Source organism: Notothenia coriiceps, unplaced genomic scaffold, assembly GCF_000735185.1.
Source record: "Notothenia coriiceps isolate Sejong01 unplaced genomic scaffold, NC01 NC01_scaffold00004106, whole genome shotgun sequence".
Taxonomy (NCBI): domain Eukaryota; kingdom Metazoa; phylum Chordata; class Actinopteri; order Perciformes; family Nototheniidae; genus Notothenia; species Notothenia coriiceps.
The window spans coordinates 58,821-85,113 of record NW_011336807.1 but is presented as its reverse complement, the minus strand read 5'-3'; the positions used below and the strand labels follow the sequence as shown (position 1 = coordinate 85,113).

At 40.4% G+C, this 26,293-nt stretch overlaps 1 protein-coding gene across 3 annotated transcripts in view; it reads left to right on the top strand.

The window, feature by feature from the left end:
- Positions 1-26,110, top strand: part of LOC104942104 (voltage-dependent L-type calcium channel subunit alpha-1C-like) — a 43,240-nt gene extending 17,130 nt beyond the window's left edge. For all 3 annotated transcript variants that reach the window (XM_010767301.1, XM_010767300.1, XM_010767302.1), the window contains 23 exons: positions 2,048-2,138; positions 4,533-4,559; positions 5,771-5,931; positions 6,100-6,173; positions 6,314-6,465; positions 6,690-6,891; positions 7,363-7,483; positions 7,896-8,010; positions 8,587-8,719; positions 8,829-8,898; positions 9,298-9,430; positions 9,594-9,723; positions 10,469-10,528; positions 11,215-11,321; positions 14,081-14,168; positions 14,278-14,385; positions 14,473-14,525; positions 14,630-14,776; positions 15,468-15,669; positions 16,134-16,292; positions 16,456-16,566; positions 19,905-19,988; positions 25,853-26,110. In XM_010767301.1, coding sequence (XP_010765603.1) covers positions 2,048-2,138; positions 4,533-4,559; positions 5,771-5,931; positions 6,100-6,173; positions 6,314-6,465; positions 6,690-6,891; positions 7,363-7,483; positions 7,896-8,010; positions 8,587-8,719; positions 8,829-8,898; positions 9,298-9,430; positions 9,594-9,723; positions 10,469-10,528; positions 11,215-11,321; positions 14,081-14,168; positions 14,278-14,385; positions 14,473-14,525; positions 14,630-14,776; positions 15,468-15,669; positions 16,134-16,292; positions 16,456-16,566; positions 19,905-19,988; positions 25,853-26,014 — 2,690 coding nt within the window. In that variant the 3' untranslated portion in view covers positions 26,015-26,110. The remainder of the gene's footprint in view (positions 1-2,047; positions 2,139-4,532; positions 4,560-5,770; positions 5,932-6,099; positions 6,174-6,313; positions 6,466-6,689; positions 6,892-7,362; positions 7,484-7,895; positions 8,011-8,586; positions 8,720-8,828; positions 8,899-9,297; positions 9,431-9,593; positions 9,724-10,468; positions 10,529-11,214; positions 11,322-14,080; positions 14,169-14,277; positions 14,386-14,472; positions 14,526-14,629; positions 14,777-15,467; positions 15,670-16,133; positions 16,293-16,455; positions 16,567-19,904; positions 19,989-25,852) is intronic.
- Positions 26,111-26,293: the final 183 nt, after the last annotated feature.

Genomic DNA, 26,293 nt, shown 5'->3' with positions numbered 1-26,293 from the left:
CTCCCCCTACGCTCCTCTCTTCTCCTCTCCTCTGTCTCACACACACTCGCAAGCTTCACCCAGACCAGTAATCCAAACGAAAATCACAGCGTTATGACGTTCCAGAGTCCAGACTGCTCTCGAGCTCAGTGTTGCCAGATGGGCGGTTTTCCATGAGTTGGGCTACAGAAAAAAGGTATCACTGTAATAACTCACGGCACGCGAAAATGTAAACGTCTTTCAGACTGATAATCAATAAATCAACATATTTTTGTACAATATTTTTAATATGTTTTATTTTTGTATTCTTGCAATCCTTTTTGTTGGCCGCTTATTTTCAATGCTTTTATTTCATATATTTTCTCATTCACACATGCCAACATTGGTTAGAGTTAATGAATTCCTTTATCCCCTCCATTCTCCCTCCCATGCCTGATCCTTCCTTAGTTTTTTTTTCATCTCGTTCCTCCTCTCCGTGTCTCAAGTCTTTGGGGTTTACTCTAACAATAGGTATTAAACTAGTTCAGAGCTCCATTGAGGAGAAGGCACAGGGCTGGTTATATATTTGAAAGGCTTTAGCCTCGAGAGACACCGAGGGCCCCGAGTGCTTTTAACTAAGTAGCATAGCAGCAGGTGGCACGTGGCGAAGTGAGAAACATTGAGCGTGTTCACAGCAGAGGCCTTAATGTTCACTGAGACGGTCCTGATCTCCACAGCAGAATTCATCCATCACAAGGCATTCGGCAAAGCACGCTGTTAACTCAATGAGCTTACTTTAATGTATTATGCTAGCTAAGTGCTTACAAGCAGCACTGAAGAAACTGAAATGTTGCTTTAATTAAATGTATCATGTCAACATATTTCACTTTACTGTATTTGGTTAGTTGAAAGCAATAACATTAATTAATTCTAAATATTAGGTTCAAGTTAATATTATTGCTTTCAACTAACCTAATACAGTTATGTGCGATGTTTTTGACACAATACATTTAGTTAAAGTCAAGGTTTCAGTTTTTTTATTGAGCTTGGAAAGCGCTCTCATCTTAAGGAACCGATCATGTCCCTTGGTTTTGTGTTTAAAGCCGTTTTGCAAGAGTGGGTCTGGCTTTATTTAACGGGGGATATCTTCCTTTAATACAAGACGCATTGAGATTCCTATCAGTATCTGACTGTTGTACCCACAGGGTGATACAATAAGTGTTTGAGGTGACAGTGAGGGGAGTGCAGCTTATTCCCGCAGGCGAGCAAAGACTGACAGAAGCAATAAAAAGCAATGTATCAGTCCCTCAAACAGCAATTCCCACATTTATCCTATTTTTCCTCTCCTTCAATCTACACCTCCCATGATGCTTCCATCCCTCCCTCCCTACACTTTTCCATCCTTAACTACCAATTCAAATGACTTCTGTTCTTTCTTTACCACCTCCATCTCCCCTGATATTCATCCTTCCATGTGTATGCACCTTGAAACCTGTCTTTAAATAAGGACAAAGTGACACATTCAAAGTCTCCAAACTAAGAAAGCTGCCGAAGTTTAGATAGATGACTGTATAAAAGACCTCAAAACCTTGGCTGCAATTAAGCTTCGACATCCTCCGGGAAGTTTGCAGACCAAAGACCAGACTCCATGAGCTATTAAATCACAAAAGGCTTTTTTAATGATTTAGCTCACACAGAGTTAAGCAATCCTTCAGCTTAAAAGTTGAGATCCTTCCTAATAGCTGTTGCAGAGGTTGTTTCCCAGGATCCCTTAGCAGTACATATTGTTAGTTTCTAATTAGTTAGGCAATCAGTGCAAATATCTACATTTTACTTTTTGAAAGATCACTTTTTAAACTATTTAAAATAGTGCAGCTCCTCACTAAATAGGAACGAATGCACTTTATAGCCTTTTAAGTGTGTGTAGTACTATATATGTAAAGGTGACTGAACGTTTGGAGTCCTCAAGCTTTAGATATAATAATGTATAAAACCAGCATACAATATAGAGTGTTAATTCATCTTTCTCTTTTTTCTTCCCTTTCTGTCACTTCCTCTCTTCCTCGTGCTCTGCTCCTCGGTCTCTCAGTGAGCATGCCAGCCAGTGAGAATGAATCCGTCAACACAGACAACGCCCCCGGGGGAGACGTGGAGGGGGAGACCTGCTGTACCCGGCTAGCGTAAGTACCTCACCCTCTCTCATACACACCCTCTTCTCCTTCCTTATCCCCCTCTCATGGTCACCTTCTGTCCGTCCCAAGACTGACCTCCATCCTGCCTCTCTCCTCAATAAGCAATTTAGTGTTAGACAAGGTAAGAGAGGCCTGTCCTGGCTCCGTCCTTCACTGAGGTCACCAGGGCGGACCTCATCAAGCTCAACAATGGGGCTGGTTAGAGAAATGACTCTTCTTTCTCTACCTCCGAATAATCTGTGACCTTCATTAGACATAGGTCAGGCTATGAGGAATTAAACCTCCACACACTGTGCGTTGCTTTCTTTCTTAGACTGAAGGCCACGCAGGAGCATGACCCTGGCAGGCCCACTTTACCACTTCAGCACATACAAGCAAACACACCTACACACAAACTGCTCTGAGTCAGAGCATAGACATTTAAAATGGAATGGTTGTGAAATAAAACTAAATCAGCAACACTGGAGGCACACTTGGATGGCACACTGTTGTTTATCTGTATCTCGCTGTCCATCTGTTACTTCGTCTTTGTTATGTTGTTTGTGTTTGTCCCGTCAGACCAAAACAACTCAAAACAAAGAAGGCATCATATCTGTGTCTTCCTGAGCTGACACAACCTCGGCTCATAATGCCAAATAAATGTTAGAGAGAAGCCATCATAATTGTTCCATTATTTCCTTATAGTTCCTTTTCTTTCTATTGACTTATTGCTGCAGCTCGAGATAGCACTACATCTTGCGTGCATTAAAGATTCATATTTAGAAAAAGATAAAGCACAAAATGCTTTTTCGTATTTGTGCACTATAAAAGCTGTCGTGCATCAAATCTAAAGCACAATCATTCCTCATTTGGTTTTTAAAATAAAAGCGTATTCAATTCTAGCATCCATCTCCTTTCTCTTGTCCACGAGGAGCTTTAAAATAATGACTCCTGAAGTGTTTGTGAAATAAGTGACTCTCAGCCAGACTGTCCCAAACCAAACGAGTAGGAAACCTTGCCAGGACTGGAAATACGAGTCTTCATCTTTTCTCGGTGAGACTGCAACAGGTTGGACTAGCAGCAGTGTCTCTTCACATTGCCGTAGACATAGTCCTCTGGGTTGGAGCTACTTGGACGCCTGCTGATCTCCATAATGGAGACGGGCACCGGAGGGGAGAGACGCGTGTAATGTCAGCCTCCATCCCAGCCAGTCAGTCATTTTATCCTCCGTTCAGTCAGGCAGTGAGTCACTTCATTGCTTTGGTCCGTCAATTCATCTGCTGCTATGGACCGAGTCAGGACACTCATCTCACTGAAAGGTCATTACAGTGTGTGACGCTCTTTTTATTTACTTATTTATCTGAATACAAGCACTACAATACTATTTCAATGTAACAAAAGGAGCCATAAATACACAAACCAGTACAAATCGGATCTCCGTATTCACCAAACATAAGTGCTTTTTTGTGCATAAGGTTTTGTTATCCTTAAACAACCCTTGCCTGAAAGAGGAACATCAGTTTATCATATTATATATTAATCCCACATGGTCAGATCAGGGTATATGAACAGATATCATTTGATATGTCAATCTGAATTTCTACAGCGGGATTTCCTCTTTCTCTTGTCTCCTCCTCTCCCTCCTCCCCTTCCTCCCTCCTCTCCTCTCTTCTCCTCTCCTTTCTTCTCCTCTCCTCTCTTCTCTTCTCTTCTTTTTTCCTCTCTTCTCCTCTCCTCTCTTCTCTTCTCCTCTCCTCTCTTCTCTCCTCTCTCCTCCCCCTCCTCTCTCTCCTCTCTCCTTCTCCTCTCCTCTCCTTCCTCCCCTCTCCTCTCCACTCCTCTCCACTCCTCTCTTCTCCTCTCCTCTCCTCCCTCTTTCCTCTCCTCTCCTCTCTTCTCCTCTCCTCTACTCTACTCTCCTCTCCTTTCCTCCCCTCTCCTCTCCTCTCCTCTCCTCTACGCTCCTCTCTTCTCCTCTCCTCTGTCTCCTTTCCTCTCCTCTCCTCCCCTCCCCTCTCCTCTCCTCTCCTCCCCTCTCCTCTCCACTCCTCTTTTCTTTTCCGTCCAGATAAGATCTTCCATAATCTCTTGTCTTCCGTACTCTGTATGTTTTGTTGTTACAGTGGTGAACAATCAACAGACATTTGTCTATTTATAAATTATGTTTTTTCACACCAGGAGAGATTGGAGGAAATCCAAACTTAAAGCTTTTATTGTTCACTTGACTGGATGCCACTGTATACTGTATGTGTTTGCTTGGGGTGATTTGATTCGAAAAAATTGATTTTTACAAATGTCAATTCAAGATCAAATATCCCTCTCCAAACACCCCTTCCATGTTGTGTACCTGTCTATATGTGTGTTATGTGTGTGTATAATTCCATTCTGTTTTCTGTGTTCCAGAAATAGGATCTCCAAATCCAAGTTCAGGTTAGTACATGTTGTTTACCATAGTCCCTTAATCCACCTTCTCTAATGTCTCTTCTGCTGTGGTACTTATATTATCCCCAAATTCCTAAAACAGACATTTTCCAACCCATATTAAAATACCAAGAGGTGTTTTGTCCTCTTTAGAGACAGAAACATGTCAATATTGACAAAGTTTTGTAACTAAGGTTCTTTTGAAGAGCCTCAAAAGATGTTTCAAAAATAACATCACAGACATTAAAGGGACATGTGTCTTTCTGTAACAATGCATGTCCGCTTGTTCTGTTGCTGTGAGTCGTGTCTCATGTAACATTCAGTGTGTGCATCATGGCCAAAGCCGCTGTGTGCCATAAGTGACTCTAAATAGCTCACACACACTCAAACAGAAGAAACATGAATTTTGTATAAGCAGGGAATAATTCCACTTCCTGGTTAGTTGTTCATATGCTGACAAATCTCTGGTGCTGCAGGGGGCCAATAGAGAAAGGGGTCAAGTACAAATCATAAATATACTCATATACTCTCAAACAAGGAAAATACAGATAATTGATTTGGGCAGTTGTGGTATGGATCCATTACATGGCTATGGATAAAAGCTGATTATTCAAATCAATAAAGTGTATTTATTAGAGGGCAGAAAAAGAGCAAATTAGCTTAAAATCCTCATGTTCAGATGTCTAAATAGAAGACATAATAGAGTTTTAAAACTAAAATGATCTACTTCTTGTTGTTACCATGATCTTTCCTTATAGTTGAATCACAATATTATATAACACATTTCCGTTTACATTTGAGCCTCCAATCATTTCCTCAGGATAAGCATTTGTTCTTTTCCCCTCTAATGGTGCATATCTCCTTCTGGTGTGAATCGTCTTTGAGGATGACTAACATTTCCTGCTCTCAAACAGACAACCACCGACCAAGGAGTGATGTCATCACTACGCTGCAGACAGACTAACTGACTCTTTCTTTCTTTTCTCTCTCCTCTGCTGTTTTTTTCCACTCTCTTCTTCACTTGTTAATTTTTAACATTTTTTTTTTTCCTTATTTCTTCTCTCATGGGCCTGTGATCTTCCTCTTTATTTCCTCCATTGTTCATTCCTGCCTCTCTGCTGTTTTCCCACTTCCCTCCTCATCACTACGTCTCCTCTCTCCCATATTTTCTCACCTCTCCATCTCTCTCTTTCTCTCAATCTGCGCTTCTTCCTCCTCAGTCGATACTCTCGGAGGTGGAACAGGCTGTGTAGGAGGAAGTGCCGGGCAGCGGTCAAATCGCAGGTTTTCTATTGGCTGGTCATCTTCCTGGTTTTCCTCAACACTCTTACCATCGCCTCTGAACATCACCAGCAGCCTCAGTGGTTAACTGATGTACAAGGTACATAAGCACACACACCCTATTTGTTGTGTTTGTAGCTACATTATTTTTGCCTCGTCTCTCCTTTTCCACTAATCTTCCTTTGCTGTCCCTTTCTATTCGGTCCCTATTTCCTTGTTCTAACCCCTTCCTCCTTTTTTTCCATCTCCTTACTTGCCTCCTCTGTAGATATTGCCAACAAGGTGTTGCTAGCACTCTTCACTGGCGAGATGCTGTTAAAGATGTACAGTTTGGGTCTGCAGGTCGGTGGCTCACAGCATTATTTATCTAAAAAATAAATTCTATGTGAAAATATTTCTTATACATTCAAAGACTTTCAAGAGAAACTCCTCCCTCCACTACTTTCCGCTTAAAGTTTTACTTCTGTCTTAAATCTCCACAGGCGTACTTTGTTTCGCTCTTCAATCGCTTCGACAGCTTTGTAGTTTGTGGCGGCATTCTTGAAACCATTCTGGTGGAAACCAAGGTTATGTCTCCTCTGGGCATCTCTGTGCTACGTTGCGTACGCTTGCTGCGAATCTTCAAAATAACCAGGTTAGTATTGACATTTGTTGTCGTTCCCTCTGGTGGTCTTGGTCTTCAATGTCACTTTTCCTGTCCACTTAAAACATGTGACTTACTGGTCTATACAGGTCATGTGAGTACTTGCCAACACGGATAAAAAAACAAACCAAAGTGAACCATGTTGTACTTGCCCTGATGAAGGCCTCAATTATTTTGACTTGTACTAAACCTGACGTCTGTGCCCCCCCCCCCAGATACTGGAACTCTCTGTCCAACCTGGTGGCGTCCCTGCTGAACTCTGTGCGCTCCATCGCTTCCCTGCTGCTTCTGCTCTTCCTCTTCATCATCATCTTTTCCCTGCTGGGCATGCAGCTCTTCGGGGGGAAATTCAACTTTGACGAGACCCGACGCAGCACCTTTGACAACTTCCCCCAGTCTCTGCTCACCGTGTTTCAGGTGAGGCAGATGTCTCTATTTGCTTCTTGTTTCCCTCCCGTGTTTGCTTTTGTTCTCATCTTGTCCTGACTTGAAATGATGAACTTTGACTCCTACATTTCTACAGTGCAGAAAGTCATTTCATTTTAGATTTTGATTTAGATTCAACTTTATAGTCATTGTGCACAGAGTACAACGAAATGCAGTTTGCATACAACCAGAAAGTGCAAAGAGTAATCAGATGCATTAGGTTTCAACAAATACACAATTCAGATCGATTTACTTAGTTATGTATAAATATCAACAAACATCTTTTGATAAGGTACAGATTTAGACCATATACATATAAGGTGCAGGGTTTAGGGATATGTAAGTTAGATACTCTAATCTAGTTTGTATTACAATTGAATTAGATAAATAACTGTGAAAGGGGTGAGACTTTTAATGCTTTTCTTCTTCAGACCTTTATTTCTTTTCTTTCTGAATCCACAGATCCTAACAGGAGAGGACTGGAACTCTGTGATGTATGATGGTATCATGGCATACGGTGGACCGTCCTTCCCCGGCATGCTGGTCTGCATCTACTTCATCATCCTCTTCATCTGCGGAAACTGTATCCTGAGTTAAAATACGTACATTACATAGCAGCATGTATCATGTGGATCTGAAGGCAATTGGTGAACAATCAAAGGTCTGGAGCAAAGATTGACAGCCAAATTGTGTTTCTGATTCTGTTAAAGTGCATCCCATCAAACAGATAACAATGTGACTGATGGGATTTGAATGAAATCCAAACCCTCTTTAGGATGCAGGATGAAGGGTGTGTTTTGCAGTGGGATACAGTCATGAAGCCAGAACTGTTTGCTGGAGGTCAAAGAAGCTCTGCTCAGGCAGCTGGGACTTCAGTGTCTTTCAGATGCAGAAAGGTTACTCTTTATTTACTCAGCCGGCCAGGATTGCTTGCTATCATCCACACCGATGATCTGTTAGTTCAGCAACATCCTTAGCTTCACCCTTCTGAACAGACATCCTACTGAATGTCTTCTTGGCCATCGCTGTTGACAATCTAGCAGACGCTGAGAGTCTGACATCTGCCCAGAAAGAAGAGGAAGAGGAGAAGGAGAGGAAAAAACTGGCCAGGTAAGAAAGACAGGTGGACAGTTATCTGGGGAAAAGAAACAAAGTTCTTCTTGCATGTGACACCTGGAAAGGTAGGATAGGATTCAAGGGCGGTGATACTCGAGCCTTGAAATTAAAGTACTAAAAATGATTTACAATCAGAGCATGAACATGTCATTATGGTTTTAAGTCAGGCTGACATTTTATCTGCTTTGCTTTTGTGTCAAAACCATTTTTTTATTGGGTAATTTAAGCGTCTCACTGCTGACAAAGGCAATTTGTCTGCAGTGGTAATGTTAGATTTTAGTGCAGCTGAGGAAAATAGTTTCGACAAATCATTACATGTCTTCTTTTTGGTTGCAACCTCTATTGATCTTAGGAAAAACATTTGCCTGCTCACTATCTGTTTGGTTTGATATCAGCACAGCCACCCCCTGGGATTGAAATACTCCCCCTCATTACAAAAATCTAAGTGTTTTTTTTTTTGTTCTCCTGGTCTTAATCTAGATGTGATTCATTACACATTAGTGGATTAAAATGGGGCTAACATTGCTAAGGTTAGGAAAGGGGAAAGCTGTTAATATTCTGTCTTTCAAGGTTGGCCATCCCAGAGAAGCGTCTAGCCGAGAAGCTGCCCCTGGAGGAGAAGAAGAAGGAGAAGAAGAAGAAGAAGAAGGAGATAGAGCTGAAGTCCATCACTTCCGATGGAGAGGCCAACACTGCCACAAAGGTACAGAAACACCCATACAGACTAGAGTATCTGCAGTCTTCAATTATCTAAAAGTGTTGTTAGAGAAATGAATGAACTTGTTACTGAATGCAATGCTCTCCCCCTGCAGATTAGCATAGGTGACTACTGTGGAGATGAGAGTGAGGAGAAGAACCCATATCCTGCCAACGACTACATAGGTAACACATGGTTGTCATGAAAACTTGCCAAAAACTCTACAGGTCTATGTGACATCTCCAATAAATAAATATTCTCATCTCAAACATCTTAAAAAAGTAGTTTTCATCTCATATTAATAATTACATATTTTAATTTCACACTGCTTCATATATATATCAAAGATTCTGTCTTGGGTCCCATTGTTGTCCATTTTCTTAGGTATACAGTATATGAATAGAAACGTGGTACCAAGAACCTGTGAATACAAGTAGCTGCTTAACAACACTTTTTAAAGTACTTTATTGAATTTTGATTCAGTCCAATTGTTCCTTTGGATCCATTGCTACCTCTGCTAAGGCAACATTACCCCCGTCAGCATTTTATTTATTCTCACTGTTATCCTTTTCCTTCCTCTCCAGGAGACGATGAGGAGGAGGAGCCTGAGATGCCGGTGGGTCCGAGGCCGAGACCACTCTCCGACGTTCAGTTGAAGGAGAAGGCCATTCCAATGCCGGAGGCCCGCGCTTTCTTCGTCTTTGGTCACGATAACAAGTAGGAGCAGGCTGTGGTTCTGCAGTCAGCCGACCTGCCTTTCTCCCCCCCACAGTTTCTCCCGGTGTCTATTCCCATCTCTGTCATGTTCTGATCATATCAAATGTTCTATACATTTTGTAGCATGAGAATGAAATGTGTTTGAATTCACTTTGTTTTTCAGATTCAGGGTTCTGTGCCATAAGATAGTCAATCACAACATCTTCACCAACCTCATCCTCTTCTTCATCCTGCTGAGCAGCATCAGTCTGGCCGCAGAGGACCCGGTCAAGAATGACTCCTTCAGAAACCAGGTAACACACACCATAAAAGAACATGAATGTAAGGGTATAGAATAAACACAAGGCGAACACTATAGTCATCATTAGTTGCCCATCAAAATGAATTCTGTACTAAATGGGTTATAGCCGACAGCAACATATAGAGGAAGCAGAGCTTATTGTGACTGGCTGGTACACTTAATGACATTTCTTCCAGAGTACTGTACTGTGATTAGCTTCATGTTAGGAAGATGTGAAACGCCTGTTAATCTTTAAGACCATTGCAGCTGTGTACACTTAAAGCGCAACATCATAATCTTATATATAAATGTTATTAAGGGTTAATTGGTGTCATTTGTGAGCTGTAGACCAATGTGAAGAATGAGCACTGATCCTGTTTGTGTGTATTGTTTATTCTCTCAGTGAGCAAGATGCCCTAAAGATCTGTTGTATTGTATTTTATTTGGCTATTATATAGTTTCTGTATACAAATCTACCTCAATTAACCTTAGCATGAAACTTTAATGGAATTATACTTCCTGTTTTTCAGTTTACGCTCTATTCACTCGTAGAATTTGAGTCTAATCAAACCTCATTACCTTAGACCTGAACCTCATCGTTATTGATTCAGGATGTGGTGAAGTCATCCAGGACGATGCTACAGTTAACCATTAGTTCAGCTGTAACTCTGAAGAGCTGCACGTTATCACGTTTCTGTCTATGTTTCATGCTATGGTACCTCTAAACAAAAAGCTGTTATCGTGTTTCTCTTTTGCAGATCCTAGGATATGCAGATCATGTTTTCACTGGACTCTTCACCATTGAGATCATTCTTAAGGTAGTATAGAAAGTTTATGATGCATCATATTTGGGACGTATCATCTGCAAGTTGTACATGTGATTGATTTGCTTTAATTGAATGTGATCCCAATCTTTTATAAAGTAGACTTATAATAAAATAATAGAAGTATGTTTCCTCTGCAGTAAACACCATGCATGTATTATGTAATGCCTGTTCAGAGATAAAGGTCAAAAGCACTTATTCAAATGTTTATTTTATTTGTACACCAGTGATGGATAGTAACAAAGTACATTTACTCAAGAACTGTACTTAAGTAGAATTCTGAGGTACTTCTACTTTACCTGAGTATTTTCCTCCTTATATACACTTTGACATATATTTACAGGTTAAGACACCCAGCAGCAGTATATCGAGTATTTCAATAAGCTCTACATTCACAAGCTGTGATAAAAACAGATAATTCAGATCATGATAGTTACCCGGTAACTCAATATATATACAGGATTCTGAATTGGGCCATTACGGGTACTAAGGGGTACTTTTACTAATAAGTGCAACTTGATGCCGATACTTTAGTACTTTTACTTAAGTAAGATTTTGAAAGCAGGACTTTAACTTTTAACAGTATATTTACAATGTATTATATCTACTTTTATTCCAAATGTACTTTTACTCAACTGTGCTTGTATCCTTCTTTAAAATATGAACTTTGACCCCTACAGATGACAGCCTATGGGGCCGTCCTCCATAAAGGTTCATTCTGTAGAAACTATTTCAATATTCTGGACCTGGTGGTTGTCAGTGTGTCCCTCATCTCCTCTGGAATACAGTGAGTGCAGCCTAACGTCTCCTGATGCATGCTTTATACTGTCGTCCCATTTGAAATATAAGCTGCTTTAGCCTTTCAGTCCAAGTAGTGTGCACTGATACATCTAACATTATGTGGCAGCAGTTCCAAGCGACATCATCAGGGAAGTTTACAATATCATCACACATCCATTTGTGTGGCTTCATGTTCAAAAGCTGGACCAGTCAGCCAGATAATGACAAGTGCATGAGACACTAGTCCTTTCCAAGAAGACACAAATCAAGCTGTAAAGTGGGAACAAAAATGTGCTAATGTAAATTGCCCCATGCTTCACACTTCTCTCTGTTCTCTAACAAGTTCACACTTCATTACTCCCAATTCCTTTCTCTCTTTGTGATGTTTACTAAATGTGTTCTCTGCTTCTTGTTCTTGAAATGCTGTGATATTTCTGATGTTTAATATGCTATGCTACACTCTCTGTCTCTAATGCTTAATAGACATGACTTCTCGACGTAAGTCCACATTAGTCTGCACTAATAACCCCCTTAACAGACCTTCACCTTAACTGTGTAAAACTGTCACTCTTTTGCTTTTGGTATTTCTATGGTCTTGGAGAGTTTAGTCAAAGCAAGAAAATAAACTCCAGAGTGCAATCTGTGATGTTATCATCAGGCGTAGGTTATTGGGGTTACACTGTATTGATAATGGAAAAACACAAGATTGTGCTTCGTCACACTTTCAGGTCTTATCAGCAACATTTGTTTTGAGCCAAAGATTGTCTTTTCTGGGTCCCCTGGGTCCTGTTATATTGTACTCAGCTGTCATGTCCAATAAATGTCAATATGATTATTTATCACATATATTTTGGGGCAGCGCAAACTCAGTTACCATACATTTGGATAAACGGAACTCTCCTGGGCTGTAGAAATGACACCATAATGCTCAAATCTCAGTTGTTTTTGCCTGTTAAAAGTCGTGAGTGTGTGGGATTTTTTCTGGGTATATCACAGTCAGATTAATTGTGAAGGTGCTGGTAGTGTCTACTACCGCCTCAGTGCATTTATTTCAACCCAATATGGAAGTATCCCCTGTGGATATACTGTATATCTGTATCCTTTTTTTTTAAAATGTCCATTTAAGTATCTGCGCAAATAGTTTTTCAAGGGTTTTGTTAGTTAAAATGCAGAAAACCACAGCGTGATGTGTTTCTGCTCTGTATGATATTGTGTGTGGACAGCATGTAATATGTCCAACATTAGTTCACACGAAAGAACAGTGTGTCCGATATGTAACACCTTACTTCCTATCTCTGGACGGAAACTGCATGTTTGCTTTCTTAGGAAACTATTTAAAAATCAGGTGGCTTGCACAGCTATATTCAGGATAAACAGAAATGTGATCCAGGCACTTTAAATTGCACAAGGAAGGAAACAAGCCTTTATTTGAGTGAATAAATCATTAAAATGCCATCATGTTTCTGCTGATGTAGGACTTGCTCAGGGCTATTATTGAACAACATTCATTAGTAGTTATATTCATTTTATATTCTAAAGAAATGTTTGAAATTGAGTTGAAGTTTGTACTATCACTACAGGATATCTCCACAGCTGGTTTGACTGTGATATGTTGCTGATGAAATCCTGCTCAACATGAGCTCCCTTTGATTCCCTTTAAACGTTACCTTCCTGTGTGAACTGTTCAACAGGTCTTTCCTTTTTTTATTTTAAAGTATACAGAGAATAATGTCACTCCCTTTATACCACTCCTTTAACCCTCTTAAAATGTCACTCCCTTAAAAGTATAAATTGACATTTTTAATACACTTTTTCCTTTGTGACACTTTGGGAAAAGGTTTTTGCATTTTGTTCATCGGTGAACTGAACATCCTGAAGGTTGTTAGCTTGTTTCAGAGCTGTTGACGTCATATAGTAATAATGAAGACCTAGTTCAGATGAACAATGGACCAATGCTCAAGCTTTTTCCAAATATCTATTGTAAAATTCAAAATGTCAATGTATGCATTTAATTATTTTGGTTTAAAAGTTCAAACCCTTTCCTTCACTCCACTTCCTTTGAAAGGTCACACTGTTTGGCATTGGGCTTTAACTGACACTCTCTTACAGCACAATAACTCTGTTTGCCTGTACATGTCTGTGTGTTGCTTTATCTGTGTTAAACATGTGTGTGTTTGATACATAAACACTTTTTCTATATTGTTCCTACTATTGTGCACATTTTATGTAATTTTCCTTATTCATCAACACGTACAAACCCATAGTGTCAGTCAATATATGATACGTTTATTAGTAGTTAAGAATTTACTAAACCTGACTATAATCCAGTATTGTTATTTGGCCACCTGATTTCCGCTAGATCAAATAAAGTGCACTGCTTCCAATGCCCTAATAGAAATCAGAGATACTATTCAGCGTTTTGTTGTAAGTCATTTTAAACATGTTTCATTGCTTTTTTAAGCATACATTCTGTAAAGGTAATGTTTAAAAAACACACATATTATTACTGACTCTGCAGAATTTAAGGCCACCTTTACCTGTTTCTAAAGACAATCATTATAGTTTTGTGTCATACTTCTCGTTGTGTTTCAGTTCACTTTTATCTGATCATTTTGGTTTCTTTAACTTGTGTGTTTATTGATCTTTAGTTCAGTGTGTGCTGAAAAAATGCTTTTAAAACTTCTTTTGCAAATATGTCTTCATGTGTGTAAAAATGTGTGTTTCATCATTTAAACTGGAGCATAGTTAACCCCATGTGTGTTTCAGGTCCAGTGCCATTAACGTGGTGAAGATCCTGAGGGTCCTGCGGGTGCTCAGACCACTGAGGGCCATCAACAGAGCCAAAGGACTAAAGGTTAAAACACTCACACGTACATCAAAAACACATAATACACACATACTCTCTTCTTAACAAATAAATACACATTATTGTACTTCACTATCATTACGGGTGTGTTTTACAGCATGTAGTGCAGTGCGTGTTTGTGGCAATCCGGACCATTGGCAACATTGTCATCGTCACAACGCTGCTCCAGTTCATGTTTGCCTGCATTGGAGTACAACTCTTTAAGGTAAAGTGGAAAGGAAGGAAAGAAGAAGAAGGACAAGCTTCGTAATCAGGTTAATTTAAATACTACATCTCTATGTTTTCCCCTCAGGGCAAGTTCTTCACCTGTACTGACAGCTCCAAACAAACGTATGCAGAGTGCAGGTGAGAGATCCCTCCTGCACGCAAGCTGCTCGAACTCTACCTTACAGAATAACTACTAGATAATACATGTGGATATGTGTGTGCGTGTCTGCTTGTGTCCACAGGGGTTCCTACATTATGTATAAGGACGGTGATGTGGGGAAGCCTGAAAGAGCCCTGAGACTGTGGGAGAACAGCGACTTCAACTTCGACAATGTCCTGCAAGGCATGATGGCTCTGTTTGCTGTGTCTACCTTCGAGGGCTGGCCAGAGTGCGTGTCTTAAAACTAAAAATGCATTTATATATATATATATATCCTGACCTGCATACTGTTTCTACACAGTGTATTTATTTATTTTTGTGACCAACTTTCTATTCTTTTCTAGTAGCACTCACAGAGGGACACATATACAGATACAAGTTATGTACAATAATACAAAAAGAAAGAGAATAAATGATAAAAGGAGATGTATAGGGAGTCCCTTGGCCACGACACCCATCCCTCCCCCCCTCTTGCCATGTCACAAAAATCATACATAATGCTGGTTAGCAATAGTCTAAGGTCATCTATTACACACATGTTTGCATAACAGTTCATAACCAATACTTTTTTTTTTTTTATCTCGTCTTTTTTAACTAAGTTGACATTGAGTCCTCTCCCAATCATCTTTCAATACATCAAGGCGTGCATATATGTACAGTCATAAATTAAATGAAGGATATAACCAGGTCAGCAGCTCTTTTAATAGCCTTTAGCGTTTCTCCTTTAGCATTGGTAACAGAAGTGATTGACAGCTCTGAGTAGTATGTCCTGATAGGAAGATATCAGTTGCTTGATACATATAGTATGTTGGGGTTTCCTGCAGAGTGTATTTTATACTCATTAAAACTGTGCACTGGAGTCCTTTCCATCTTCCTCCTTTCCTTCAATGATTCGTCCCTCCTTCCCTGCCCTCCCTCAGGTTATTGTACCGAGCCATAGACTCTCACACCGAGGACGTTGGGCCTATCTACAACTACCGCGTGGTCATCTCCATCTTCTTCATCATCTACATCATCATCATCGCCTTCTTCATGATGAACATCTTCGTCGGTTTCGTCATTGTCACATTCCAGGAGCAAGGAGAGCAAGAGTATAAGAACTGTGAGCTGGACAAGAACCAGGTACCGTCTCTGTCAGTCTTTTCTGTTTACTGCAAGATAGATGTGTGTTTTAAGGTTGAAGTAGAAGGAGAGTGACTATTTGGGCTGAAATGGGAAAGTCATTTTGCAATTCACAAGGCACAAAGGAGAGTGAATGCATGCCCTGCAGTGGGGGGGAGACATGGGAAGCTGAACCTGAGTTTTAGGGGCTGAACCACTCCAGGAGGGAAGTACAGCAGCTCAGAAAGAAGATGAGACTAAAGCTTAATGAAGGAGCCAGGCCAAGTCCCTGCAGCTGGGTTTCCTGTGATGATTCAAGAACATGGACATTCACACAGAGCAGGGAACAGAAGTCTGGGCTGGAAAGAGCTTTTTCAGACAATTCTGCAGCTCTTCCTCCAGGGTGGTCTGAGCACAGAGAGGGGGAGTGATGAGAAACAGGCGAAATGTTTCTGTATGCTCACGTGTTTGTGTGTGTGTCACAGCGTCAGTGTGTGGAGTACGCTTTGAAGGCACGTCCATTGCGGCGCTACATCCCCAAGAACCCCTACCAGTATAAGGTGTGGTATGTGGTCAACTCCACCTACTTTGAGTACCTCATGTTCACACTCATCCTTCTCAACACCATCTGTCTGGCCATGCAGGTGAGTCTCTCTCTCTCACACACACACACACACACACACACACACACACACACACACACACACACACACACACACACACACACACACACACACACACACACACACACACACACACACACAAACCCCCCTTTCTTTTTAACGAGTCATTTATGTGTCTTTGCAGCATCATGGACAGACAAAAGGCTTCAATGATGCCATGAACATCCTCAACATGCTCTTCACTGGACTCTTCACTGTGGAGATGATCCTAAAACTGATCGCCTTCAAACCCAGGGTAAGTCCACCTCTCTAGCTATGGCATACAAAAGTAGATGCAGTAAAGTAGAGAAATAAAAAGTATCTGCTGCATTTAGTATGTTAATCAAACAAAGTTGTACTACTAATCATGACAACCTATTGATATAATAAAATAGTCTAATGCTGTACATTTGAGGTTTTGCATTAGAAATAACTGCTCACTGATGTTGAGCTGTATGTTCCTAATCCGCATGTAATTTCCTCCAGACGATGATTACCGTGTCATGGATCTAAAACATGATTAGTGGACGGCGTCACGTGGCTTTTAATCTCACTGCTCCCTTGTTTTCCTGCTGTTGTTGCTATGAAGCTGTGTGGGTTTATTGGTCCAATGTTAGAACGTTCTGGTGCATCAGCTATTTAAACAGTAACAGATGGGAAAGCCTCATCCTATTACTGCAGGGTCCGTGGAACATCCTTGAACTGAATCAATAGACAAAACTGTTTCATATCATATTTTCACCCTGCTCTCTACTGTTGCACAGTACATAATGCTAATCAAAAGATGAGTGTAAGAAACGTTCCAGTTATTGCTTGACTTTTTACAGATAATGATAAGCCAAACAGACATAAACACATAAAGGCTCTGTGCTTCAGCTCACTGACTGCTTTAATAGAACGAGACAGTGAAATATGAAGTTCAATTAAACAGCCTGCTGAGAGTAATTTTCTTTTCTTTTTTAACCTTATCCTTCAACATAATTGGCAACGGTGCCGGTGTCACTTTGACTCATTATGCTCATTATAAACAGTGCGTTATAACCAAATGCTGAACTTTTCATTCCAAATACTCCATGTTTTATGCATTCATTCATTATTTCTACGCAGTTATTGAATTAATTCGAATTTGTATTTATTATTTATGTGAAGTTAATTGCTCAAAGTTATTTGTTGGCATTAATGAATGTCATTTATGAACAAATTCATTATCTGGGAGCCCTTGGATTTCTCACTACTTATTAAAACCAAATTATTTGTCGTTTTTCCCGTCAGCTATTAAATCAACATTATGTTGGACAAAATGTGTTCTTTTATCAAGATTTATTAAGATGAATCAAATAATATTTTCTTTTTATAATAACATCAAAAGATTATGGATGTACTTCATGCATGTAATCATGCATGTCTTGCAGTGTTTTCATGCACAGGCGGCTCCAGCTGGAATAACCAATTATGTGCAGGATAACTTTTAAGGCTTGGGAAATGACCTCATGCTGCGCTGCATTATGTGTGAAATAAAAGTTCATGTTAACGCTAATTATGGCTTACTCAATTCAGTTTTTAGTGGAAAATACAAAAACTGATACCTATTTTCCCTCTTTCATGCATTTCATTTATGTCAAAAAGTGAAGTGCCGCATGAGGAAATGTTCCCAAGCCATAATGAGCCCTGGTATTGAAAAGGACCCACTGTAGCGTCCCCAGCTGAATAATGGTCTAACTCTCAAACTGATGGTATCCTTTTATTGTACACACTTGCATGTATACATTAATTGTCAAGTACCAACGTAAGAGCTAAGAAAAGAAAGAAAACACAATAATTAGCCACCATCTCACAGATAAAACATCTCCATTCCTTATATAGCAGTTTTGCTAATACAAAAGCGTGAACTCAAAACTCTGCAAAACTATGAAATAACATCACATAATATCAATACACATATTAATTAAAGTAATAACAAACCTTGTGCCCCTATCAGCCAGGTGCTAAAAACCTAACGTAACTAATTAACTGAAGTTAATTTCTCCGTCATTCATCCGTCATTACACGTGTTTACAATCCTCCGTTCTCTATTCACTTCCGGCAAAAGTCCCTTCAAAATAAAAGTACAAAACTTAAACTTTACCACAGGAAAACATCGGCACACAAATATAACCACCTCTACAAAAGGTTAAACATATTAAAGGTCATTTACACCCACCCTTAAGGACATTACTTGTCTCATTGTCTTAACTTCAGTAAACTCTTCCGGCACACACAGCCGGACCACCCAATAACACTTTTATTTGCAGGTATTGCAGTCGTCAAAGGACATGTGGAAACAGCTGGGGAGACTTTTATAATGTGAAAAATGTGTGCTAATGCCTTTTCATTTCTGATCTTAACAGTGTTGTTTAGTTCTGAACATATTTTTGAATGATCTGTGTTCGCTTTCCTCCCCACTTCCTGTTTTATTACTGATGTGTGGGGACGTTAGTATGGCAAATAAATGCAATCACTACATGCAATAGCATTTAGATTCTAACCTTAAACTCTATTAATGGTTGACCCTGCTTTTACATTAATATTGTCACACCTCAAACAACTTCATCAAACCACTATAGCGTCCAAGGATGCCTTGTTATTTTTACACAACCTTTTAAGATGACAGATTCAAGTAGATTCACTATGATTGACTTTCTCTCAGCATCTTTAGTTTTTGCCACTTTACCAGTTTGATTCATACAAATGAGTTGTATTCATTTGTGCAAACTTAATGTTTTTAAAACGTTGCAGTCAGAGTAAAATAACACTTCCTAAAAATAGGACATTTCATTATCCAGACATTGGTCCTTCTTGTCCACCTGTCCGAAGTTCCAGCCATCTTTAGACACACAAATGCTTACATATTTCATCTTATCTTGTTGCAAAAGATTGGCACAAAATGGTTGCAACACACGCCTTCCTAGTCCACAGTAATACCAATACAAATGGTGCTATGGGAGAACACACAGTCTGAAAAGTAACTTGCTTTACAGTATGGACATGCCAGTCCAGTCTCACAATGACCCTTGTTAGATCTTGGCTCTCCCCTCAAGTTTACACCAGAAAATAAAACATTATTTCCAAGATACAGCTCTCTCCCCACAGTACATATAATATATTTGTATGTTACCACCCTAAGTGAAACAATTTTGGCCTGAAGCTATGGGGATGTTTTTCATAAATACCACTACTGGTGATGAATCGGCCTCCACAAGTTAATCAAACAAAGTGGGCTTTCAGTATAATCACGTTGCTAGAACAGCTAAAGATGCAGGTGGAAGACTTGAATAACTTCCACCCAACACGCTTTAACAGAGCAGGAAATCCAGCTGATGGACAGATACTGGAAAGGAAACCGTTTGATTCTGTCGATTAGGATTCAAATGTGTCCTTTCATGTGTGGGTTCATCAGCTGATTCTCCCCCTCAGTGTACTGCACAGCCTCATACCGACGTAATAGGGCTGGGAAGTGGCAGCAGATGTTGTTTTCCTTCTAACCTACCTTTCTTACCCTCCTCCTCCTCCTCCTCCTCCTCCATCTCCTCCTCCTGCTCACCTCATCCTGTGTAGGGGTACTTTAGTGATCCCTGGAATGTGTTTGATTTCCTCATCGTAATTGGCAGCATAATAGACGTCATTCTCAGTGAGATCAACGTAAGTACGATGCCCACTCTCCTTGTCGCTCCCTCTTTCTCTCTGTCTTGTGCCTTCTTGATTCTTCTTTCATTTCCCGCCACACTCCTCCTCTGTGGCTCTTTCTGTGTTGTGTTGTCCTTTCTCTTCATCTCTCCTTCTCCTCTCTCTGCCTCCTCTTTCTCTTCTTCCTTCTCCTACTTCTCTCCCTTCATCCTTGACTCCAAGATGGCCGCTGCTACTCAGGGGACCCCCGACCACAAAGGGTTCCTGAGCGAGACCAAGCTTCTTCATAGGTTTCTTAAAACATAGAGGCAGGGTTTAGCTGGGGCACAGAAGGTTCCTGTCTTGCGTCCTGCTTCCTCACAGTATCTCAGGTGTTGTCGGGTTTTTTTCTCCACTTTTTGTTGGACTGTGACTTATCCTCAGGTTTGATTCCCTCACTAACTGAACTAACTCGCTGACCAATCACACACTTACACATCATTTAACCACAACAACAGGGGCCTTTTATTTGGTTGTGATTTTGTTGGAATTTGTTCTGTACTGTTGTTCTTGTTGTTGACATTTTCCTCTCATGGACAAGCATGACCGATCTCCGCTGCTCTTCCTCTGCTGTCCATCTTTTCAAGACCCCTCCTTTTCTTTTTTTGCCGTTGAATTTTGTTGATTCTTTCCCTCTCTCCTCCTACTAAAAAAACTCCAATGCTCATGTATATAATGTTTTTTATCTTATTTTTCTCCTCTCTCCATTTATTTTTGTTTTTTCCATTTTTTAAATGTCTTATGTTCTGTCCTTTTCTTCTGTTGTTTTTCTGTTCTCTCCACCCCTACGCAGCATTATTTTGTTGATGCATGGAACACATTTGATGCCTTGATAGTTGTGGGTAGCATTGTTGACATAGCGATCACTGAGGTTAACGTAAGTAGTCCAACTCCCTCCCTTCCTGCCTGCCTGCTCTGCCATTCCCACACACACACACGGACAGAGTGTTGATACCCATCTCGCATGCTTTCAGATGATTAGGAAACTTCAGCTGCATCACATTTGAGCTTAACAGACGGCTGAATAACTCTGGCAGTGAAAACGTCCAGATGTCGTAGTCATTTGAAACAAAAGAAAGGCTTGCTACAGTAGTTCTTAGAGATGTTTGACCCATTACATCTTAATACTTTTTAGATGGGTCAGTTTGATTCATTAATATGTTGGCCTTTGGGATGCTAACATTATTATTTTAACTCTGTATAACAACTGGAGGCTTCAAAACAGCTTTCCTGAGTTCCCCTTTCTGCGTATTCATCTTCAGGAGTGGAATAATTGGGCTGCAATTCAATTTGAATTCTCTTAATTCAAGTCCTGTTTTGTATAGATTATGTAACATTTGAAACTGCTTCAGAAAGGTATTCATGCCTCAGTCTGATAAACATCAATAGCTTCAAAAACTATTGCATTTACCACTTGAACCTGTTGCATTGTCTCAGCACTTGGTTCGGTTTCACATTGAGTTGATCTTTTAACATCGCCACAGGGGATAGTGTCCATTCCCCTGGCATGATGGACACTGTATAGCATGGCAGATGTGAAGGTGCTATATCCAGGCCTGCTACTGTATACCATGTTTACAGATAGGGTGCGCATTTCTGCAAAGCAGCAAACGTTACTGGAAAGATATTGAATACAGATTCTCAAGTGTTTTGACCCAAGGGTCATGAAACATTCTAAATTCATAAATCACCAGAGAAACATCAAATTCAAATGAGAATCTTGTATTATATTTTATCCGACAATAGTAATGCCCAGACATGGATTTGCTCAGGACCTGTGAAATGTATGCAAATGTATGTATGAATTCATTTAGCACCGACGTGGGGGCCCTATGGTCAACAGTGGGGCTGAATAAGAATGAATATGCCAAACACAAGTCAAATGTTGAGTGTCTATCGTATTTACACTTCAGGGATAATTGGTGTTTTATTCATGCGTTATTCAAAGTGCTCCATGGCAGGAGAACAGGCAGTGTGTATTAACTCTTCATTCAGCATTAACAATGGATAGTCTCTGCTGTGTGTGCAGTTTGCCGGAGAGGAAAATGATTCTGTACTACGATCAGACGGGCCAGTGAAGCTGAATAAGTCGAGATCTCTGGGAGTCTAACTTTGATATACACTACATTTGTTTCAGCTAATGAAGACACAGAAACCACCTTACCTTGTTTCTACACATTTACATCATCTTACGTCACATCAATTATAGAAACATTTGAATACATGTGGATGCACATTAAGTTTAGATTTACTCTCACAACCTCAGCATACTGCCGGTTTGAGGACATGAAGCAAAGAAAGGATATGCACATGTGTACACCGGTATGTTCCCGCATGGTGGAATGCGGTGTGATTCACCTCAGACAGAACTGGGCAGGCATACAAATAAGGCTACTGTATCCCAGGGGTGTGTGAGCATGGCAGCTGTTCATCAGGCCTTTGGAAAGGGACTCCATTTGTCCCCATGCGAGGCTGACAAGGCTGCATGGAAGCCACACCGGGTATTTTTTAAATGGACATTTCATCTTTTATTCGCATATGAAATTGATGAAATCTAGTTGAAATGTTCTATATCCTGTTGTTGCTTCACATTGAATGTATGCATCAGATCTTTTTTAGCAAGAATGCTTTAATAAAGGGAAAGAGGAGTGTATAAATATATACGTAGACACTTAACAAAAGACTGTCCGAGGGTGAACAAATATTTTGAGTCAGTTGCCAATGGAACTTTTGACAAGGATTAACCTGATTTATTTCATACTGAGATATATAATATATAATGAGGTATATTTAACTGAGGTTCAATGGGCCAGAGATATACATCTTTGTCATCTATACAAGTCACTGATGCTGCACTTTGGTTTGGAGTTTGCCTTTGGTTTGATTTTGTTGATTGGTTTGCTGTTATTCCTGAATGTTTCATTATTTTCCTCTCCTTCCCTAACCTAAAGGCATGGCCCTACGTCCTTTTTTTTTTCTTCTCTGTTGTTTTTTAAAATAATTTGAGTGATGACACTCAGGCTACCTTTTTCTATTTTTGTTTTTTTAAGAAACCCTCCGCACTTTAACCCTGTGAGAAGTCTCGTCTGTTTCTGAACTAGGACCCTGTCACTGAGACATTTTAGATTTTAGCCTGTTACTGCATTTCACGAGGCACAAGTGAATTTTAATGTGCAATGAGGTTACAAACTAATAGCAGCAGCTTGCCAACATCTTCCTCCCTGTCATTGCTTTTCCTTAAGTACACAGCGAGGTGCAGTAACAGGCCAGCTTTTAAAATGTTTTCACTTTGCCTTTAGTAAATATTAAATTGCTCAAATCTCTCTTATGAGTGCACCCCCTTCGCTGCTCTGCTGGGTGCTTGCTGACTTAGATTAGCTTTTTGTGGTCATCGAATCAGAATACTTTTAAAATCCTGGGTCTCTAATTCTCCCCAGCAACCTGCGGGTGCTTCTTAAATCTCATCTGGTTTCTTTTTCTCCATTTTTTGTTTTTGATATGAGTAGAAGTAGTGTGAACAGATCTGTAGTGGTTTGCTTCGAGCGGTGTCTTGCAGAGGATGCCAGTATGAACTGCATCTACTCCTCCTTGTCTTTTTCTCTACTCGGAATGCCTCCTCTTCTCTCCATCTCTCTTCTTCTCTCTCTGAGCTTTTTCAGTTCACTTTACTCTTCTGTTATGGATGTTTATCTCTGTCTCTCTCTGTCTTCTCTCTCATTGGTTTGCGGTGCTGCTTGCTCACCTGAAATGCAAGCTGGGTAACATGGGTCTCATGCTGCCACTCATCCAAAGAGGACAGCCTATTATGTGCTACGCATTTAAAAAAAAAGGATTGTGAAATAAGGTAGTTAGTATGGTTTAAGCCCATGACAGGTCAAATTCACCTTAACCACAAATCTTGTAAAGAAAGTTCTCAAGAAACCCATGTTGCCCATTGAACTGACTGAACTGATGACATTTGCTGAAAACATGACGTGTAATGTGAGAAACAGCTCATGCTAATTTAAAATGAGCTCATATATCAGATGAGCTGCAACTACAGTAACTCACTGTAGTTCAGCCTTTAAGGAATTCTCTATATTGATTTACAAACCGAATGTTTTGTTTGGTTAAACTTACAAACCATGTTGAAATGCTCTAAATCTGATGAATAATGAAACTGAAGTTAATAGAATCATTTTGAAAGAAGGGAGAATTAAAGTTGAATATGATTCTCATTCACAGCCTCAGTTTCATATTGAAGCATTTTTCTGATTTTAATATGCTTTAATTGACCAAGCTAGCCCTCGAAGTAACACACAAACACACATTCCCACATATTTGAGCTGTAAGGTAATCTGCACATAGTTTTAATAGGTGCCATCTTCCCTCCCTCCCTTCCTTCCTCACTCCTTCTATCCTTCCCAGCTTTCCCACTCATCCTCGTCATCTTTTATCCATCATTTTTCCTTCCCTTCACAACCTGATGCCTCACTCACACACACACACACACACACACACACACACACACACACACACACACACACACACACACACACGTGCTTATGATATACATGTCCAGGTAAATAGTTATTTTGCAAATTATAGGAATTTATTTCATTTACATTAATGTGTCCGATCATTACGTATGGCTCTGTTAGAATGTCTTCAAGTGCTTCATTTTGTGGTAAGGCATTTTAACAGGGCCAGCACCAAAGCAGAGTGAAGAGTCATAGATTAAATGTGGAGTTAATCTATCACTCCCGGTGGTGTAACATGTCGTCACACCAGAGATGACCAGCGGGTGTCTCCCTGCAGGGAAGCATTGCGTTACCTTTGTGCTTCTCAGTGTTATTTAAATACCTGTGGGCTCCAACTTCCAAAAGCATTTTTTATTGTGTTATTCCAATGCATTTGTATGACCTGAAAGTAGATTAAAGTGGATGTGGATTACTCTCAGGTCAAAGAAAAGCTTGAATAACACATATCCAAAGGAGGCATTGCCCATTAATGCCGAGATGCATTTGGTGAACGTAGCCCTAGTCGAGCTAAAGCTTTCACTGTTACTGTACTTTAGCTTCAGCTGGCACAAAGAAAAACAGATAGCTACAGAGGCGCCCTCTATCTCACACACACACACACACACACACACACACACACACACACACACACACACACACACACACACACACACACACACACACACACACCACGCATCATAAAGACAATGTAGCATATAGACACGTACAAAATACGCTCTTTGACCCTCTGTGGCTGGCGCAGACCATCACTCATTATGTTGGCCCTCAAGGCATTGGACAGCAATTTCCCAATATCTTACCTTCTACATGTTTCAATCGTTGTGATTCGGCCTCACACAGGATGGGTCCAGTCTCCATGTGCAGTAATATCTTACACAATTCTCCCTGGCCCAAATGAAATGATTTTGTCCACTTTTCCACCATGTGAGACAGAGAAGGTATCCAAGAGCTTTTCATTTGATTAAAGTTTATTTTTTTATAGAAGAAACTAATTAATGCGTTCAAATTATTTTAAATTAAACTGACACCAGACAGGCGGCACAATGTCACAACAGAGCATTTATGTAAGTGTTAGTGTTCTGCTATTGTTTTCTAAAATTAATTCTTCAGAGAGTAGCGTTGCGGTTTGTGAGTTATTTTTAGGGCTGGCTTAAAATATGTACTACTTTTTACATAAAAACACATAAAGACACAAATACTGTACACACACACACACACACACACACACACACACACACACACACACACACACACACACACACACACACACACACACCAAGGCGCTGCTCTGGTGCTGATCTTTGTTGCCTTTCCTTAAAGCCAGCTGACTCCTCCTCGTCCTCGTCCTCCTCCTCTTCGCCCTCCTCCTCCTCCTCCTCCTCTTCCTCTCACCCCCCTGTGGTAAGGCCAATGGTACGCACTGACGGTAACCTCGCCGCCTCCCTACCTCCTCCACCATCTCTCCACCCCTCCATCCTTTAATCCCTTCTTCTGCTACACCATGGTATGATCCAAGACTTTCTGCTTTTCATCGTCCTGGCAACTCCTTCTGTCGCAACTGCTGTCATTCTCTTCAGCATGTCCAGACCTATATTTATCTAGCTGTTAGTACTTTTACATGTTCATATATATATTTAGAGTGTGTATATATGGTGATGGACGCTGTGTTGTGCAGGCCAAGTATAACTGGAGTCTTGTGACTTTTCTTGAGTGGCTATTGTTGTTGCCATGGTGTCCGCTGCCCCAAACACCCCCCCCCCC